Source organism: Gastrolobium bilobum, unplaced genomic scaffold, assembly GCF_033153095.1.
Source record: "Gastrolobium bilobum isolate Gb01-03AN ecotype WA unplaced genomic scaffold, APGP_CSIRO_Gbil_v1 utg54464, whole genome shotgun sequence".
NCBI lineage: Eukaryota > Viridiplantae > Streptophyta > Magnoliopsida > Fabales > Fabaceae > Gastrolobium > Gastrolobium bilobum.
In genome coordinates this window covers 255-21,733 of record NW_026896005.1, presented here as the reverse complement: position 1 = coordinate 21,733, position 21,479 = coordinate 255, and the positions used below count along the sequence as shown (strand labels likewise).

Sequence of the window (21,479 nt, the reverse complement as noted above, 5' to 3'; positions counted from 1 at the left end):
ATGACCATTTCGTTTACAGTGAAATATCACTAAGTTATCTTAACTTTTCACTTTACACTTTAAACACTAGTTAGCTTCCTATTGGTTGTTTTTCTTCCCACACACCTTGTCATCATCTTATTCAATATTCTAGAATTCTACCAAGTCACCTAGCCACCTCACATGCAAGAAAATGACTAAGCTTGCTTACTTGTCACTTTATACACCTTTAGACTTTCAAACTTTCCATTCATTGGTCCATTTGTTCAAGACTAGTCAATCTTGGTTCTAATTGGTTAGTCAACACTTAACTTGGACCTTTAAGAATATAAAACATACTAGGTCACAAAGAATCAATCACACATCAAAAATCATACAAAGAATTTACAAAGTTAAGTTATGCTACTAACTTAACAACTTTGTATTCATCTTTGACCTAAACCAATTCCCATTGGTTTATTAATTTCCTTACTTTGACCTATTTTTAGAATTTAATCTAGACATTTTTTTATCATAATAAGATCACTTCAAACCCATGAAATTTACTATAGAATTTAATTACATCCTTAAATTCAACCTTTGACCTAACATTGGTCAATTACCAAAGTAATCCTGACTTTTCACATAATGACAATTATGTCCCCACATATACCTTATACTTATTTTAGGGTCCTATTAGACTTGTTTGGCATGAAGTGTATTCTTAACATACTTATCATGTCAATTACATAATTTACCGTTTGCCGTTTTCTTGAATACGTGTTTAAATTTTCACTTAAACACTTGGTTAATTCACTGTCATTTATTTGACAGTGAGGGTTGTTATAGCCGAAACCCCCTAGTTGAACCCGTGACTCTCGAGTCAGAGGGGTCAAAGGGGGTCATTGCTTTTTTTTTAAAAAAATTTACCCACGAAAAGACGTCGTTTGATGTGTAAAATAAAAACAAAAAAAAAACAAAAACTCACTGCTACCTAGATCTAGAACTAAATCTGAAATATGAACCGTTCTTCTTCTTCTCTTCCGATCTTCTTTCCCAGACCCTTATCGAGTCTCCCCCCGGTGATCTCGTCTGCCGTGGTGGTAGTGGTTCCTCCTATCCTCTTTGGTCTTCTCTCTCCCTCTCCTCCGCCGTCCTCTCTTGGGTAAGAGGTCTCCTTTCACATGTTGTTGTAGGTGCGTGAGAAGGACAAGGATGGCCTGAGTTTGATGATATAACTTTTCATTAACTTCACTAGAACATGTTTTATACTTTGATAGTTTGATACTTTGATTAGCTTATGTAATATTGACTTATGAATGTAATTGGTTGAATTATGTTAGTATATTTTGAATTTTTCATATAGGATATATATTTATATTTTTTTAATGTATAAAATCGGGTCAGCAAAGTGACCTTGTGACCCCCTAGTTGAACTAGTGATCCTGTGACCCCTGACCTCAACGGAGTCGATGGCTGAGTCGAGTCTTTAAACACTAGTTAGGATTAGTATACCTATTAGAATAGAGAATAAACAACAAAAATTCTCATAAGAGTATTATATTAGGCACGAGTATAGTATGTGTTATGGACCCAACTTATGGGCCCATATTCTAAAAAGCTCAATAAGGGAAAAACAACTAAGAGGGAGATAATAAAAGAATCTCACGAAGATGTCACCTATCATCTCTTCAATGGATCAAGTATTTGGCCTCCAATATTCCTGAAGGTTCAAAATTTCACTACCCAAAATTTAACTCCCTCTAAATAGGCACACAATGATCTTCTTCCCTTTAGGATATCTCTCCCTTAAATATATCAGAGAATATAGATCTTACATTAACGTACCAATAATCAGATTGGACATATGTTTGAGAATACTAATGTCTTTTACACTAATGTGCACTATATGAGTCTATTTTACATTATATAAATACACTATCTTCACCCACTTTAGGTACATTTTTTAATATTTCATATTTTACAATCATTTTTCACTTATTGAACTTAAGAGTTACTTAAGAGATTATTAGGTCTAACTCCTAAAAAGTGTAATTTGCGTGAAAAATAAGCCTGTAACCGATTACACATTTACTACTAGAAAAGTCAATATCACCGTGGGACATTTCCCCGTCAACATTGAAGACATTTCCGTCAGAATTGATGTTTTTGACAGAATTAGCCAACGGAAGTTCATCCTTTATTTCATCGTTAGAATAAATATTTTGATGGAGGGATTGTGACTGTCGCTTTTATAGACAGCGTCAAGTTGTTTGTAATAGTTGGTCGTTGTTTTATTTTTGGATGAAAATTATCTTTCTAAGTTTTAGTCAAATTATGTTGCGAGTTCGACGGAGATACACTCTCGTCAGTGAATGGAATGCGTAGGAAGCATCAATTTAACAATAATCGACAGATATTTTGAAAAATCCGTCGAAAGTACTGATGAATGTTTCCTCGTTGAAAATCATATTTTAAAAAAATACAAGCGGCTTGAAAATTTCCGTAAAAAATGATGTTTAGCAATTTTGAAGATACAAAACATGATAATCAATAATAGTTCCAAAACCTGATAACATTTGTTCCACAATTGAGTAATTGACATCCCGACAATGAACGAAACAATTAATGTATTTAATGCGTACATAAAAAGAGTTTGTGCAAATACACATGCTATAAAAATTGAACTCTAACAATTCAAATGGAACAAAATAATACTCCCAAACAAAGAGATTAACCAGGAAATTAACTACTTACACACTCCCCAAAAATAGGGTTCTTTCTTTAATTTAAAATGAATCAAGAGGGATAATTTTGTAATTATCCATTCCTATATTTTTTCTCTTGTCCTTCATCACAATTGATTGATCTTTGTATAATTATAATTTTCCAATATGATATAATTATATCAATTAACATATGAGAATATCACTCCTATTTAAAATACTTTTCTTTCAACACTAGTGAACTTACTCTGTATTCTATCATTGAGTGGGAAAATGGTGTCCAGCTAAAATTGTCTCCTACCCCACTGCTTAATACCTGAATTCGACCTAACTCGCAACCTGGGTGAGAATTCTTCTCGGGCAAAAAAGTATTCTATTTTGCTCCCAGAAAAAGTTATAAAATAAAAGTTAATTCGTTTAAAATCTAACCCAAATCAAATTAGACAAAGGTGAACCAGACATTATGAGCACGATACAGCCCTTCCCCACCTTCAATAAAATAGATGAATGGTTGCAATCACTGGACAAAATTCAACGATAGAGGGGAAGAGGGAGAAGGATTTTATAAGGTGGAATATGAAATTGATTAATTGACCGGGATAGAGAAGCAACTAATAATTTTATATAAACAAATTCGGATCTTAGCTATACATTTGATAGTGAGAATCAATTTTCGAGAAAACAACCTCCACAGAGGCCGAATCTATCTCAAAACCATAACTCTGTCCTCCATACTGCACATATAGATGTTCTCTGGGAGATGAAGGAAGAGGGAGAATTTCAGAGATCTCTGGTAAATCTGGTCTCGGTGGAGGCAAAGTTTCTGTCTTCTTTACAGTGTAGTAGATATCAGCTAAGAGAAGCCACACAAGATCAGGATCAATAGACGCAAGCCCATGGAGGGCATTCAGAGAAGCATCCCGAAGTCCAACAACACTGCTACAAGCTATCCCCACAACTAAACCGCTTACCTTCTTCAGAACAAGTTCTAATGCTGGGGCACTCCTCTTGTCACGGCATAAATCCGCAATCATGTTAAGCATTGCAATCTGAACCTTAAGATAGGAAGTCTCAGCCAATGAATCCTCTGAACTTATGGAACTGCTTCTATAAGGAAGTCGCAAAGGGGTCTTCTCATCTTTGAAATAGGACTTTTCCCGAAATGGGGATGTGGTCAGAAGTTTCCAAAAGCGTGTCCCGTCAGTGTGGAAACGACGTGTGAAGAAATCTCCTCCACAGATTAGCACTAGATTGCTTATCACATTCAAACATCTCCGAACAGCCTGCCAAAAAGAGTTACATTCGAAAAGTATCTTTTAAGCAATCAACCATAACTCAGAAGGGCAAACCATAACGGGAAGAAGTCTTAAGGTGATGGAGGAAATTCCACAAGGGAATTCCTACAATCATCAGAACGAGCTAGTTCAAGTCATTATTAACATCACAATACGGAAAATAGCCTTGAAATCCAATCATAAAACAAGAAAAGAACGGTAAAGAGGGATTGCTCACCACGGGGTTCCTGTTCTGAATACAAGTAATCAGGAATGGCCATATTTTATTCATTGCAGGAAGCAGCCGGTTTTCGTCAGCTCCTTCCTCAGTTGCATCCAAAGTATCCCTAAGCTGGTACAATGACAGTGATTGTAGCGCGTCTTCTGTTGCCTCTTTAATTTCTTTTTCATGATTATAAGCTGCTTCTACTTTGGCTAATGCCGACATGCCATCCTAAAACCAGAAATGATCCAAATAACATAGAGAAAATTACAAAATAAATCTATTGCTTTAGTTGATTTTAGATTGATAGTCAAACTGCCAGACAAAAATGAATCTATTTCATATATTACATATCATTAATATATTCATCAAAGGAAATATAACGGAAACACTTTCCAAACCTTCCATATTGTGTCAATGTCTTCGACATAATTAAACCATGTATTTCAAATATTTATCAACATATTCTTTTAAAATTTAACCAGTTAGGCCCTATAAGAATTTTCTTTTTTATTCATTAGAGATGTAAGTACTGATCTTTCATGACTGAAAGGTCATGGGTTCGAATTCATGAAACAGGCTCTTTGCAATTATGCAAGGGTAAGGCTGCGTACAAGAATTGACTCCACCCCACATTCGCTAGGCGGGTTTAATGGGGAGTGATTTTTTTTTTTTTTTTTAATTCATCAGAGATGTAAGTGGAGGATAATATATCTTCCCGCAAGCAACCAAAAAGAGGGTCAGAGATGCATAAAAAAGTTTGAATTCATTGAATGTCAACTAATAAACCTCCTAGGTACAGAATATACAGAACAAAGCACTGAGCCCATAGATTACTTTAACCTCTGGTTAGACCTCTCAAAAATGAAATTTCAAACTTTGAAATTTCCTTTTAATGCTCACACTGCATATTTTCTTTTGAAGTATAAATAATTTTTTGAACATATTTACGTCAACAAAATCTGTCTAAGGCAATTCCTCTATTTTCAATAGTACTTTAGCCTCTGGTTAGAGCTTTAAGCTTTTAAGGCAACTCCTCAGGTTAATGCTAACCCGCATATTTTCTTTTTATCCAAAATTTCCTCCTGCTCTCTTTCTCAGACCTTATTTTCTTTCATTATCTGTCAATCCCAACTTCAAGAAGGGAAACCTTGGCACAACATTTGGTGTTGTCACCATGTGACCCGGTTGTCACAGGTTCAATTTATGCAATCAGCCTCTTGCTAATGCAAGGTAAGACTGCATATTATAAACTCATACAATGGGCCTGACCCTTCCCTAGACCCTCCCTGCATATGTCAGGCTGCCCTTTTTTTAAATCTGTCAATCTCAACTTCAGAACTTTTTTTCTCTTTCTATTTTCTAAGTAACATAGTTTGTTCAATAATGGTTGCATCAATGTCCAACAATGCATGAAAAATCATACAAAACTTCTTGTGAAACTCAAACTGATAAATAAAGAATATATGCTTTTCACATTTACATCAATTGCTATAATATTGAAGTGTTATAGCATTTCAACCAAAAGATACCTCAATAATATCTAGGGCGGCCAAGCATATCTCTTTCTTGAATGAAGCTAGAAGAGGTATTGCAGAAGTAATACATGAACCAGCAATAGAACCAACTATTCGTCTATATCTTCGAGAATCATTAAACTTGAATGACATGACCTCCCACTGGTCTACAAGCAAAAAAAAACACTTCCATTTAGTAACAATCAAGGAACCACATTTACCATGAGATAACAAGGATTACATAATCTGGTTGGTGCAAAAAAACACCATGGTATAACTCCTATTAAACTGTTGTATAACCAATATAGTCAAGGAAATTAATATTATTAGTAACACAATTGGGTGTGGAAATCTAAACTCCATGGTATCAAGGAACCACATTTACCAAAAGCTAGCTTGTAAGGTTGGAAAACTCAAAGTCCATATAAACCCCACGCCAGAACCTTATGTTTCCAATGTCTTGCAATTGAATCGTAACATCCAACCATGCTGCGTAGTCCCAGCGCCCAGTTTTTTACTAGCCCTAGGCGAACAATGCAATGCCAACGTCACCCGTCACATCGCTTGATTGCAACTGAGAGACATAATGGAAGCTCTGGTACCAATTGATATTGTTGAGATATATAGTCCCACATTGGTTGTATGAGCAACTAATGTGGAGTTTATAAGGCCTTGGACACTCCCACCCTTTGAGCTAGCTTTTGGGGTGGTGTATCCCAAGGTTCTTTACATGGTATCAGAGCCTCATGTCCCAGGTTCAAACCTCGCCGCCCCCACTTTCACTTGTGGAATTTCTTAGCACAGGTAGGCTGGGCCTATTGCATCATCTACTCTTCAAGCCCAATGGGCTCTTGTGTGAGGGGGCGTGTTGAGATATATAGTCTCACATTGGTTGTATGAGCAACTAATGTGGAGGTTATAAGGTCTTGGGCACTCCCACCCTTTGAGCTAGTTTTTGGGGTGGTGTATCCTAAGGTTCTTTACAGATACGATCATTGTGAGAGCCTTACCCCAAAAGCTAGCATGTAAGTTAGGAGAGCTCAAAGTCCATATAAACCCCACACCCATGGTTGTTAAAACGTAGTGTCGACTTGGTAGAAACGGAAGAGTCTACGTTTCTGACACCAAAAACGTGTTGAAACGGTGGTAGAAACGGATTTTGAGTTGACTCGGTTGAAACGACAAGTCAACTCGGTTGACTTAGTTTAAAAAAAAAAGCGTTTAAAAGGTCTCTGTTTTCACCTTTTTTGTACCAACTATAGTGGGTCTTTACTATCTTGGCTTCTCCTCTCTGGCAATCGAAGTACAAAAATGTTAGATAAATTACCAATTTTCTTACTTGTAAATGATGGTCTTGTATATTTTAATCAACAGGCTTAGTCGATATCATATGAGCAAATGCATTCACAATCATATCTAACAAGCACAAGACCTCAGCAAGCAGTTTAACAGAGACACATCCATTAGTTCTGTAAATTTTTTCTATTACGATAGATATATTTTATAACATAGATATACAGAGGAAATGCAATAGCTGAAAATATGAGATAGTGCAAGGCCAAGGAACTAAATATATAGGATAACAAGATCCATTTAATCTATTAAGCTTGCATTAAGTAGTGCCACCGAAAGTTCAACATCAACATCAACATCAACAACACCTTTATCCCAAATTAATTGGGGTCAGTGGTAGATAAACCCATATAAAAGATACAAAAAGGTTGAAAATAGAAAAATAAAAGAAAAAAAATAAATAAATAAATAAATAGAATAGTATATATATATATATATATATATATATATATATATATATATATATATATATATAAAAGTAAGAAAAAAGAAAGGAAAAAGAAGAAGAGGGGGAAATGAAAGGGAAAAGGACTAAAAATGGACCATCTGGAACATAGGAATAACAACGGGTCTAACCCTCCACCATACTTATAGCTTTTCTCCATTCCGTTCTAAGACATACTGTCCGTCAATCTATATCCCACTCCATTAAATCTTGTTTTACTACCTTCCCCCAAGTAAATTTCGGTCTACCTCTACCTTTTTTTGTGTTGAGCTCTTGGTAACAAACTTCTGTTCTTACGGGAGCATCCAAGGGCCTTCTCATTACGTGCCCAAACCACCTCAATCTATGTTCTCTCATCTTCTCAGCCACCGGTAGTACTCCTACCTTTCGTCGAATTTCTTCATTTCTTATCTTATCCATCCTCATATAACCACACATCCACCTTAGCATCCTCATCTCTGCTACTCCCATTTTATGCTCATGTTGCCTATGTGCTGGCCAACATTCAGCTCCATATAGCATGGTATAGAATTTTCCTTTTAACTTAAGGGGAATTTTGCGGTCACACAAAAACCCAGATGCACTACGCCATCTCATCCACCCTGCTCTGATTCTATGATTTACATCCTCATCAATCTCTCCACCTTTATTGAAAATAGAGCCCAGATATTTAAAAGCATCTTTCTTGGGTACCTCTTGCCCACTTAGATGCACGAGATCTTGGTCTACATCTCTTACCAGAGAAAACTCACACTTCAGATACTCAGTCTTGCTCCGACTTAATGTTAATCCTTTAGATTCCAACGTGCTTCTCCACAATTCAAGTTTTCTATTAACACTGTTTTTGCTCTCATCGATAAGCACAATATTGTCTGCAAAAAGCATACACCATGGCACTTCCTCTTGAATATCTTTTGTTAGTTCATCTATAACTAAGGCAAAGAAATAAGGACTTAGAGCCGACCCTTGGTGTACACCTACCGTGGTAGGGAAATAACTTGATGTTCCGTTACAAGCTTTCACACATGTAGTAGCCCCATCATACATATCCTTGATTGCTTTTACATACTTTGATGGTACCTTTTTCTTCTCCAGAACCCACCATAAAACTTTACTTGGAACCCTATCGTATGCTTTCTCAAGATCTATGAACACCATATGTAGGTCCTTCTTCTTTTCTCGATACCTTTCCATTAATTGTCGCATCAAGAAACTGGCTTCCACGATACATCTTCCTGGCATAAATCCAAATTGATTTACAGAAACCTTGGTATCCCTCCTCAAGCGATGTTCAATAACCCTCTCCCACAACTTCATAGTGTGGCTCATTTGCTTAATGCCTCTATAGTTAGAACAATTTTGTATATCTCCCTTGTTTTTGTAAATAGGCACAATCATACTTTTCCTCCACGCATCAGGCATCTTATTTGTCTGAAGAATCTTATTGAAAAGATTGGTCAACCATTTTATTGCCACATCCCCCAGGCCTCTCCACACTTCAATAGGGACATCATCAGGTCCCAAGGCTTTATTTTTATTAGTCTTCATCCTCTCTAAAGCCTCCTTAACTTCATGTGTATTAATTCAGCGTACAAATCTTCTATTCAAATCATCATAAGCGTCCTCCAAGTCCACCTCGCTTATATCGCCATCCTCATTAAACAACTTGTTGAAGTAGTCCATCCATCTTTCACTTACATCTTTATCTCTCACCAAAAGTTTTTGATTTTCATCCTTGATGCATCTAACTTGGGTTAGGTCTTTACTTTTCTTATCCCTTATTTTTGCAAGTTTATATATACTTTTTTTACCATCTTGCTCCCAAGATTTTTATACAAATCAGCGAAAACCTTGCCTCTAGCTTCTCGCACTGCTTTCTTTGCATTTTTTCTCGCCAATCTAAACTTTTGCAAGTTCTCTTCACTGGGGCTTTTATGCAAAGAACTAAAGCATTCCTTCTTATTTTTAATTGCCTCTTGCACCTCTCAATTCCACCACCATGTTTCCTTTGTATGAAATCCATTTTCTTTGCTTTCTCCCAACACCCTCCTTCCCATATTTTGAATACACTTAGCCATCTCATTCCATATTGCATTCTCTCCTCCATCAAACTCCCAAGGTCTTTCGTGCAACATTCTTTCATTGAACTCTCTCTCTTTTCTCTCCTTAAGCTTCCACCATCTCTTTTAGTGCCACCGAAAGTTATTTTTGGATAATTCATGATAACCCATCCCAAAGTAATTTTACCAAATAAATACATAGATTTTGAAAAATATGTAGTTTACAGAGGATGAAATAAAAAGGCAAGAAAAAAGGATAGATAGAAGAAAAGAAAAAAAATGGATTGAATATTACTATTTTCTCTTCCAAATGTTTTTTATTGGAAACACCGCGAGTTCACGTAACCAATATTGCTTTAAAATATGTCAATTCTCTTCTTAAAATACTTATAGCAAATACTACAGCTAAATCCATTTTATAATCTGATGAAACCGAATTTAAACACACAGGCAAGTTAAGAAAAAGCAAGACAGATTGTATTGAAATTACCCAACAAGCATAAACACTTTAGCTTGTGGGAGTATTACAGATGAAGAAATACCAATAACAAGACTCTAATGGTTGAAACAGCCTTGGAACGATAAAGAAAGACACCAAAGGGACTCCCCGAGTACCCTTTCCCCACCATTCCACTCACAGGTTCATACTAGTCTGCCCTATAAAATTTGCATTACCCTCCTTATAACCATTTCCTCCCATCCACTCATTCTCTCTCGTTGAGATATATAGTTCCACATTGATTATGTGGGCAACTAATGTGGCCTTTATAAGGCCTTGGGCACTCCCACCCTCTGAGCTAGCTTTTGGGGTGGTGTATCCCAAGGTTCTTTACATGGTATCAGAGCTTGAGTGACTAAAAGGCCACAAGTTCGATTCTCACGGCCCCCCACTTTCAAGTGGAATTAAAATAAAAAAAAAAGGCACAAAAAGGTAAACCAAAAATTGGGCCTGTGCAATTCCACGCTTCTAGCCTAAAGGGCTCTTGCGTGAGGGGCCGTGTTAAGATATATAGTTCCACAGTGATTATGTGGGCAACTAATGTGGCCTTTATAAGGCCTCCTGTAACTAACTTCCCTCCCCACACCACTCTTACGCTCACAGATTCTATTATGTTAATTTGGAGCTGATTCCCCTCCATTTGGGCTTGCAGTTCGTTGTCCAACTGCATCATCCTCAATTGGGTCTCTTTGTGCAGGCCCATGTTAGCCATCCTCATTCAGTTCTGGTCCATGCTTGCCTCTCTTTCTATTATAAACCTTCTGCAGCCTCTCACCAATTCCTCCCTCCTTAAAATTCACCTTGGCCTCAAGGTGAAAATGAGGAAATTGTACCTGAAAATTGTCCAGAAGTTCCCAGGAATTTTCACAATCTGGTAGCCCAGTCCATGTGACCAAAATCTCAAATTGTCCATTTAACAACCTCCTACTATCAATCACATCTTCAGGTTGCACGTACAACTCCAATGATTCTGCCAAGCAACTGGGAAATTCCAAAATTGGAACAGCAGGATCAAGGGCCTTCTTAAGTTGGGATACATGAAAGATGGGATGAATTTTGGCATAAGATGGAAGTAAGAATTCATAGACAACAAGGCCTATCCGTTTTATAATCTCAAATGGGCCATAATAACATGGACTTAGTTTCTGAATCAGTTATCAAATGCGGATTGCGGCATGTCGCGACCAACCCCAAAAAACGCTATAACGCTATAGCGGATTGCGGTTGCGGAAATAGCGGAATAGATATATGACAGAAATCATCACAAAAAGAAACATTTTTTAAAGGCAGAGATAGCAGAAGTGACAGAGAAAGATGCAAATTAACTAAAAAACCCATAAAAAATTTCTGTTACACATTTACATATAGGACAAAATTGACATTTTGCCTTATGACAGCAATATTGCCGTGATTTGGCTGGGAATGTGATCACAATGGCTGTTATTGCGTTCCGGTGCAACACAGCGCGGTTTCTTGCGGGGAGGCATCGCAACACCCATACGGCGCGGCTCGCGGCGCTATTGCGGCGCAATTAACTACTATGTTTCTGATTCAGATGTGTGGCTAGTGACTTGAGCTTATAGGGCTGATCTTTAAATAAACTTTGTCTCCCACCATGTACTCAACCGTTCTTCTCTTTTTATCAACATACTTCTTCATATATTCTTGGGCTTTAGATAAATTTTGCTTCAGTTCAACAAGAACAGCATCATGTGCTTGCATGAGTTGATCCATTGTTTCTGACTGAGTACTACCTCTGTCAAATTGAATCAGAACCGAAGGGTCGCGGCCATATAATGCTCTAAATGGGAAGTGTTGAACTAAAACTCTGCCCACAAAATCCATTTCACCCAACTCTTTGGATGCTGACCCACAAAGCATCGAAGGTAGGTCTCCACAGTTCTGTTAACAACTTTAGTTTGGCCATCCGTTTGTGGATGGTAAGCGGAACTAAATTTCAATTAGTGTCAGCCAAGCGGAAAATCTCCTTCCAAAATTTGCTAATGAACACCCTGTCTCGATCTGACACTATTGATTTGGGAAAGCCGTGCAAACGTACTACCTCCCTTACAAATGCAGCTGCCACCTGTTGAGCAGTAAAAGGGTGAGATAATGTAACGAAATGAGCATACTTCGTTAGGCGGTCAACCACCACAAATAAAGTGTCCATGCCATTGGACCTAGATAGGCCTCCAATAAAGTTCATTGTTAGCTCTTCCCACACTCTATCAGGCACTCCCAAAGGTTGCAATAATCCTGCAGGAGACAAGTGACAATACTTTTGCTATTGACAGATATTACAAACTTGGACATATGCTGTCACATCTCGTCTCGTTCCCTTCCAATAAAAAAGTGCGAAGATTCTTTTAAATGTTCTCAATCCGCCTGAATGTCCCCCCCATGGTGAAGCATGAAATTCTTGCAGTAATAACTGTATATGAGGGGATTTCTGAGGAAGAACCAGCTTACCATTGTACCACAAATAGCCACAATTTAACTTGTACCCAGTTTGGGATCTTGTAAAATATCCAATATGAGTTTACTACTTGCCTTTTCCGCCAATAACTCCTCAGCCAATGATTGCAGATTGGGACTGGAAACCATGTTTAATTCCTTGAATTCCATTACCCGTGAAAGAGCATCCGCAACCCTGTTTTCCACCCCCAGTTTATAATGAATTTCAAAGTCAAATCCTAGCAGTTTTGCCACCAATCGTTGTTGTCCATCTGCCATCAATTGCTGCTCCGTCAAGAACTTTAAACTCCTCTGATTTGTTCTTATGATGAACTTCTTGCCTAATAAATAATGCCGCCATTTGTGCATGTTGAGATATATAGTCCCACATTGGTTGTATGTGCAACTAATGTGGTCTTTATAAGGCCTTGGACACTCCCACCCTTTGAGCTAGCATTTGGGGAGGTGTATCCCAAGGTTCTTAACATGGTATCAGAGCCTCGCTGCCCTCCACTTTCTTATGTGGCGTTTCTTAGCACAGGTAAGCTGAGCCTGTTGCATTGTCCACTCTTCAAGCCAAATAGGCTCTTGTGTGAGAGGGCGTGTTGAGATATATAGTGCCACATTGGTTGTATGTGCAACTAATGTGGTCTTTATAAGGCCTTGGACACTCCCACCCTTTGAGCTAGCATTTGGGATGGTGTATCCCAAGGTTCTTAACATGTTAATTACCAAGAGACAAGAGGTATTCATTGTAATCCTTGTTATATTAAACTACACAACATTGGTGCTATTATATAGCAAACCAATTTAAGAATACAAAGAGACACACTTAATGTGGGACTTCTATACTATGTACAGCAACACTCCCCCTCAAGCTGGAGCATATAGATCGTATGCACCAAGCTTGTTACATATCTGGTCTATCCTAGGTCCTCTCAAAGACTTAGTAAATACATCAGCTAATTGATCATTTGAGTTGACAAAACGAGTGACTATATCTCCTGAGAGAACCTTTTCCCTAAGGAAATGACAATCTATCTCAATGTGCTTAGTCCTTTCATGAAACACTGGATTTGAAGCAATATGCAAAGCAGCTTGATTATCACAAATGAGAGATGTTGGGCCAGTGTCTCCAAACTTGAGTTCCTTCAGTAGCTGTTTTAACCAGATGAGTTCGCAAGTAGCTGTGGCCATGGAGCGATATTCTGCTTCAGCACTTGATCTCGCAACTACACTTTGCTTCTTACTTCTCCAGGAAATCAAGTTATCTCCAACGAATACACAATACCCAGAAGTGGATCTTCTATCAATAGGAGAACCTGCCCAATCAGCATCTGATTATCCTACAACTCTGGTATGACCTTTGTTTTCATAGAGAAGACCTTTGCCAGGAGCAGTCTTGATGTACTTGAGGATACGGATTACTGCATTCCAGTGATCTTCACAGGGAGAATTCAAGAACTGACTTACTACACTGACTGCAAAAGAAATGTCTGGTCGAGTAACTGTGAGATAGTTCAGTTTCCCAACCAATCTTCTATACCTTTCTGGATCAGAAAATAGCTCCCCCTGATTTGGTAAAAGCTTGACATTTGGATCCATAGGAGTATCAACGGGCTTAGCATTTAACAATGCTGTTTCCTCAAGAATATCCATAGCATATTTTCTCTGTGATAGTACAATGCCATCTTTGGATTGGGCCACTTCTATCCCTAAGAAATATCGGAGTCTTCCAAGGTCCTTTGTTTGAAAATGATGGCACAAATGTTGTTTTATCTGAGTTATGCCATGAGTATCATTACCTGTAATGACGATATCATCAACATATACTACCAAATAAATAGAACCTAAATCAGAGTGTCTGTAAAAGACTGAGTGATCAGCCTCACTTCGAGTCATGCCAAACTGCTGTACAACAGTGCTAAACCTTCCAAACCAAGCCCGGGGAGAATGCTTTAGACCATACAAGGATCTTCGGAGACGACAAACTAGGTTAGACTCCCCCTGAGCAACAAACCCAGAAGGTTGCTCCATATAAACCTCTTCCCGCAGATCACCATGGAGGAAAGCATTCTTTATGTCCAGCTGATACATAGGCCAGTGATGAATGGCTGCCATAGTAATAAAGAGGCGAACATAAGTCATTTTCGCCACGGGAGAAAATGTGTCACCATAGTCAAGGCCAAATATCTGAGTATAACCTTTAGCCACCAAGCTGGCCTTAAGACGGTCCACCTGACCATCCGGACCAACTTTAACCGTGTATATCCATCGACAACCAACAACAGACTTCCCAGAGGGAAGGGGAACCAGATCCCAGGTACCACTACTCTGAAGTGCACTCATCTCATCAATCATGGCCTGTCGCCAACCAGAATGTGATAACGCCTCACCTGTAGTCTTAGGAACAGATACAGAAGAAAGAGAAGAGAGGCAAGCAAAATGGGATGGTGAAAGACGATGATAACTCAAATTTATTAAATACCTGGGAGGGAAACGAGAATCACGAGTACCTTTCCGGAGTGCAATGGGCACATCAATGTCAGACGGAAGGATCGGAGCTGCCGGAGGAGATGATGACGGAAGTGAGTCCACAGGAGCCTCAGTAACAATAGGGGCAGACTTGGGGGGCAGGGTCCTGGGGAACAGGGGGACGTTGCCGACGATGATAGACATGGAGGGGGGAACAGGGACGGGGATATCTAAAGAAGGAGATGGTGAAGGTATATAATGAACTGAAACATGTGGTAAAGGTAGCTGAGTAGCAACAGAATCACTGGGATGGGAGGAGGAGTCAAAGAATGGAATAGACTCAAAGAATGTAACATCCGCCGAGACAAAGTAACGACAAAGACTAGGAGAATAACAACGATAACCCTTTTGTGAGCGAGGGTAACCCAGGAAAATACATTTATGTGACTTAGCAGATAACTTGTCAAGACCAGGACTGAGATTGTGGACAAAACAAGTAGAACCAAAGATGTGAGGAGTGAGTGGGTACAAAGGTTGATGGGGAAACAACATAGAACGTGGTACCTGATTATGAAGTACGGAGGAAGGCATCCAATTAATGAGATAACAAGTTGTGAGGACAGCATCGCCCCAATACTGGAATGGGATATGACCATGTAACAAAAGTGTCCGAGTAGTCTCAATTAGGTAACGGTTCTTGCGTTCAGCAACCCCATTCTGTTGAGGGGTGTGTGAACATAATGTCTGGTGAAGGATGCCGTGAGATGAAAAGAAGGTTTGAAAATGATGAGACAAATATTCACGAGCATTATCACTTCGAAAAATGCGAATCGAAACACCAAATTGAGTAAGGATTTCATTAAAGAACTTGTTAAAAATAGAAAACAATTCAGACCGATTTTTCATTAAAAATAACCAAGTACATCGAGAATAATCATCAATGAAAGTTACAAAATATTTGTACCCCATAGTGGAAACGGTACGACTAGGATCCCAAATATCTGAATGAACTAAAGCAAAAGGAGACGAAGACCGACGATTGACACGATCGGGAAACGAACTACGAGTGTGCTTCCCTAACTGACACGACTCACAAGACAAACTAGATAAATTTGAGAAACGTGGGACCATCTTCTGGAGCTTAGCAAGATTTGGATGACCCAACTGAGCGTGGATAGTAAGCGGAGAATCCACAACAGAGCACACTGGAACAGAAGTTGAAAGCTAATAAAGGCCATTGGACTCAGATCCGACGCCAAGTGTCCTCCTCGAGCTCCGATCCTGCAAAATGACAGATTCTTTAGTGAAAGAAATAATACAGTCAAGGGATTGAGTCAAGCGACTAATGGAAATAAGGTTGAAAAGAGAATGAGGAACATAAAGCACATTCTCAATGGGAATAGAAGGAAAAAGGAGAACAGTGTCAATCCCTTGGACTGAACCAGTGACCCATTAGCCATAGTGATACTGGGCAGGGGACCAGACGTACAGAGAGAGGTAAATAAAGACTTATTACCAGAAATATAGTCAGATGCACCAGAATCGAGGATCCATGGACTAAGAGAGGGCGAGTGAGAAACACCAGCAAAGGAATTACCCGTGTGTGCACTAGAGGCAGTGGTACCAGGAGGTGGCTGTGATCCAGCAATCAAGGCAGAGTCCGAGGCAGGAACAGTAGTCTGAGCAAAATGAGCGGAGCGAGGAGGGCGACCGTGAAGATCCCAGCAACGATCAATAGTATGGCCCGGCTTTTTGCAATGAGTGCAGAGAAAGCGTCTCGTAGAGGGTTTGCGTCCACGTGCAAAACCCATGGAGACAAGGGCAGATGGGTCAATTGAAGAGGGAGCAGATACTGCAGGCTCCATAGAAGTCTTAGGTGGAATGAGAAGCAATGTAGACCAAACAGAGTCCAGCGATGGAACAGTAGTAGAGCCCAAGATCTGATCCCGGTTGACAGAATATGCCGGGGGCAAACCATAAAGAGCCATGAGCATGAAGAACGTGCTGCGTTGCTCAAGTTCTTTAGCAGGATCTGCAGCAGGCGGCAACAGTTCATTGAAATCATGAAGGAGGCCCTGAACTTTTCCCAAGTAAGCAGATATAGAGACATCAAGTTGTTGAGCAGCAATAGTAGTGATCAAATTTTGACAAACCCCATAGAGTCGCTGAGTGTCATTGGTATAAAGTGACTTGGCCTGACGCCAAACAGACTCACAAGTGACGTGAGCACGAAAAATCTGCTTCAAGGACGAGTGGATGGTAGACTTGATGATGCTACATAACTGAGCATCAACCTTTTTCCAATGAGGGCGTACATCTGCCGAGATGGACTCAGCCTTAGTAATGAGAAGGTCAGTGTAGTCCTGTCCATCAAGCCAAAGTCGGAGATCAGAAGCCCAAGAATCATAATTGGAACCATCCAACTTGTTGACGTGCAGCGGAACATTAATATAATTAGAAAAAACAGGTGGGTCAGCCTTTTGAGAACCCTTGGATGCATCATGGGGTGACAAATCAGCCATAGATCACCTGAAACAAAAGCGAACAGCAACCAAAAGCAAAGAAACATGCGTGAATAGGGACCAGCAAGAGAAAGAGACACTGTCGGAAGCCGAAACGAAGTCAGAACAACAAAGTGAGGACAGATCCAGGTGCGCAAGGAGAAGACGAGTTCAACCGTGGTGGTCGGAGGTCCAGCCAGAGCCGCACGCGCCGCTGCAATGAAGCGGACGGAAGAAGCTTCCTCCCGCGCGTGTGGGCGCATGGCTGAGGTGTTGGAGATGGGTGTTGGACAGACAGGACCGCCTTGTTGTGGCGGTCAGATCGATGGGAGTTTCGCCGAAAAAATCGCCGAAAAAGTGGTCGGAGATGTGGTCAACGGCGGAGGCGGCGATCAACGGTGGTTCTGGACAGCGGCAGTACTCAGACATGGTCGGAAAGAAAATAGGGAAACCGGAAACTGACAGAAGCGACGGTTTCCGGAAAAAAAAATATATATATTACTCAACGAACATTGGTCCACCGAAAAACCGCGGATTAAGATTCCTCTTGTCAAAATTTGATCACTACTATTGCTGCTCAACAACTTGATGTCTCTATGTCTGCTTAATTGGGAAAAGTCCAGGGCCTCCTTCATGATTTCAATGAACTGTTGCCGCCTGCTGCAGATCCTGCTAAAGAACTTGAGCAACGCAGCACGTTCTTCATGCTCATGGCTCTTTATGGTTTGCCCCCGGCATATTCTGTCAACCGGGATCAGATCTTGGGCTCTACTACTGTTCCATCGCTGGACTCTGTTTGGTCTACGTGCTTCGCATTCCACCTAAGACTTCTATGGAGCCTGCAGTATCTGCTCCCTCTTCAATTGACCCATCTGCCCTTGTCTCCAAGGGTTTTGCACGTGGACGCAAACCCTCTACGAGACGCTTTCTCTGCACTCATTGCAAAAAGTCGGGCCATACTAGTGCACACACGGGTAATTCCTTTGCTGGTGTTTCTCACTCGCCCTCTCTTAGTCCATGGATCCTCGATTCTAGTGCATCTGACCATATTTCTGGTAATAAGTCTTTATTTACCTCTCTGTACGTCTGGTCTCCTGCCCAGTATCACTATGGCTAATGGGTCACTGGTTCAGTCCCAAGGGATTGGCATTGTTCTCCTTTTTCCTTCTATTCCCATTGAGAATGTGCTTTATGTTCCTCATTCTCCTTTCAACCTTATTTCCATTAGTCGCTTGACTCAATCCATTGACTGTATTATTTCTTTCACTAAAGAATCTGTCATTTTGCACGATCGGAGCTCGAGGAGGACACTTGGCGTCGGATCTGAGTCCAATGGTCTTTATTAGCTTTCAACTTCTGTTCCAGTGTGCTCTGTTGTGGATTCTCCGCTTACTATCCACGCTCAGTTGGGTCATCCAAATCTTGCTAAGCTCCAGAAGATGGTCCCACGTTTCTCAAATTTATCTAGTTTGTCTTGTGAGTCGTGTCAGTTAGGGAAGCACACTCGTAGTTCGTTTCCCAATCGTGTCAGTCGTCGGTATTCGTCTCCTTTTGCTTTAGTTCATTCAGATATTTGGGGTCCTAGTCGTACCGTTTCCACTATGGGGTACAGATATTTTGTAACTTTCATTGATGATTATTCTCTATGTACTTGGTTATTTTTAATGAAAAATCGGTCTGAATTGTTTTCTATTTTTAACAAGTTCTTTAATGAAATCCTTACTCAATTTGGTGTTTCGATTCGCATTTTTCGAAGTGATAATGCTCGTGAATATTTGGCTCATCAGTTTCAAACCTTCTTTTGATCTCACGGCATCCTTCACCAGACATCATGTTCACACACCCTTCAACAGAATGGGGTTGCTGAACGCAAGAACCGTCACGTAATTGAGACTACTCGGACACTTTTGTTACATGGTCATATCCCATTCCAGTATTGGGGCGATGCTGTCCTCACAGCTTGTTATCTCATTAATCGGATGCCTTCCTCCGTACTTCATAATCAGGTACCACATTCTGTGTTGTTTCCCCATCAACCTTTGTACCCACTCACACCTCACATCTTTGGTTCTACTTGTTTTGTCCACAATCTCAGTCCTGGTCTTGACAAGTTATCTGCTAAGTCACATAAATTTATTTTCCTGGGTTACCCTCGCTCACAAAAGGGTTATCGTTGTTATTCTCCTAGTCTTCGTCGTTACTTTGTCTCGGCGGATGTTACATTCTTTGAGTCTATTCCATTCTTTGACTCCTCCTCCCATCCCAGTGATTCTGTTGCTACTCAGCTACCTTTACCACCTGTTTCAGTTCACTATATACCTTCACCATCGTCGGCAACGTCCCCCTGTTCCCCAGGACCCCCCCCCCCGAGTCTGCCCTTATTGCTACTGAGGCTCCTGTGGACTCACTTCCGACATCATCTCCTCCGGCAGCTCCGATCCTTCCGTCTGACATTGATGTGCCCATTGCACTCCGGAAAGGTACTCGTGATTCTCGTCCCCCTCCCAGGTCAACATCAACATCAACATCAACAACACCTTTATCCCAAATTAATTGGGGTCGGTGGTAGATGAACCCACATGAAAGATACAAAACGGTTGAAAAAAAGTAAAAAAAAAATAAAAAATAAAAAATAAATAAATAAATAAAAATACACAAATAAAATAATAAAATAAAATAAAATGAAATAAAAATATATGTATATATAAATAAATAAAAGTAAAAAAGAAAGGGACAAGAAGAAGTGGGGGAAAAGGACTAAAAAAGGACCATCTGGAACATAGGAATAACAGCGAGTCTAACCCTCCACCATACTTATAGCTTTTCTCCATTCCTTTCTAAGACATACTGTCCCCCTCCCAGGTATTTAATAAATTTGAGTTATCATCGTCTTTCACCATCCCATTTTGCTTGCCTCTCTTCTCTTTCTTCTGTATCTGTTCCTAAGACTACAGGTGAGGCGTTATCACATTCTGGTTGGCGACAGGCCATGATTGATGAGATGAGTGCACTTCAGAGTAGTGGTACCTGGAATCTGGTTCCCCTTCCCTCTGGGAAGTCTGTTATTGGCTGTCGATGGATATACACTGTTAAAGTTGGTCCGGATGGTCAGGTGGACCGTCTTAAGGCCCGCTTGGTGGCTAAAGGTTATACTCAGATATTTGGCCTTGACTATGGTGACACATTTTCTCCCGTGGCGAAAATGACTTCTGATCGCCTCTTTATTACTATGGCAGCCATTCATCACTGGCCTATGTATCAGCTGGACATAAAGAATGCTTTCCTCCATGGTGATCTGCGGGAAGAGGTTTATATGGAGCAACCTCCTGGGTTTGTTGCTCAGGGGGAGTCTAACCTAGTTTGTCGTCTCCGAAGATCCTTGTATGGTCTAAAGCAGTCTCCTCGGGCTTGGTTTGGAAGGTTTAGCACTGTTGTACAGCAGTTTGGCATGACTCTGTTAGAAATAATATTAATTTATTATTAGAATAGTCTAGAATAGTCTAGATTGTGGGCTTGGCCCATTAGGTCATCCCATTAGGTCTTTTAGTCTCAATAAATAGAGAGCCTCCTTGTACAGACTCATATACTTGAATATACAATATATTTCAGATTCAATTTGGTATCAGAGCTCTCGATCTGAGGGCTCTGCTTCCGCATATATATCTTTCTCTTTCTTTTTACTGCCGTGCATCATACCGGCAACCATCCTTTCACACCTAACCCTTATTTAGTCACAAATTTCTTGTCCTCAACCTCGTATCATCAGAAAAAAGATCGTCAGCCTCCGTTCATCGCCGGAAACCGCCACAAAACCACCGTCCGCCAATGTTCACCGCCGTCAGACTGCTTTTCCGGCGACTTTTCCGCCAACCACCACGCGATCAGGAGCGGCTCAGGGAGGCGACCTTGTCTGTCCAAGCCACGTGTTGATCGGAGCATCCACGCGCCGCCACGCGCCGGTGGAAGTTTCCGGCGGCCGAACCACTGTTCCGGC

At 40.3% G+C, this 21,479-nt stretch overlaps 1 protein-coding gene across 1 annotated transcript; it reads right to left on the bottom strand.

The window, feature by feature from the left end:
* Positions 1–3,238: 3,238 nt before the first annotated feature.
* LOC133297238 (uncharacterized) lies at positions 3,239–11,936 on the bottom strand. Its single transcript, XM_061496349.1, has 5 exons — positions 11,707–11,936; positions 10,795–11,036; positions 5,714–5,865; positions 4,197–4,412; positions 3,239–3,967 (listed from the first exon to the last, which is right to left on the bottom strand). The coding sequence occupies exons 1-5, from the start codon at positions 11,934–11,936 to the stop codon at positions 3,326–3,328; spliced, it is 1,482 nt and encodes a 493-aa protein (XP_061352333.1). The 3' UTR covers positions 3,239–3,325.
* Positions 11,937–21,479: the final 9,543 nt, after the last annotated feature.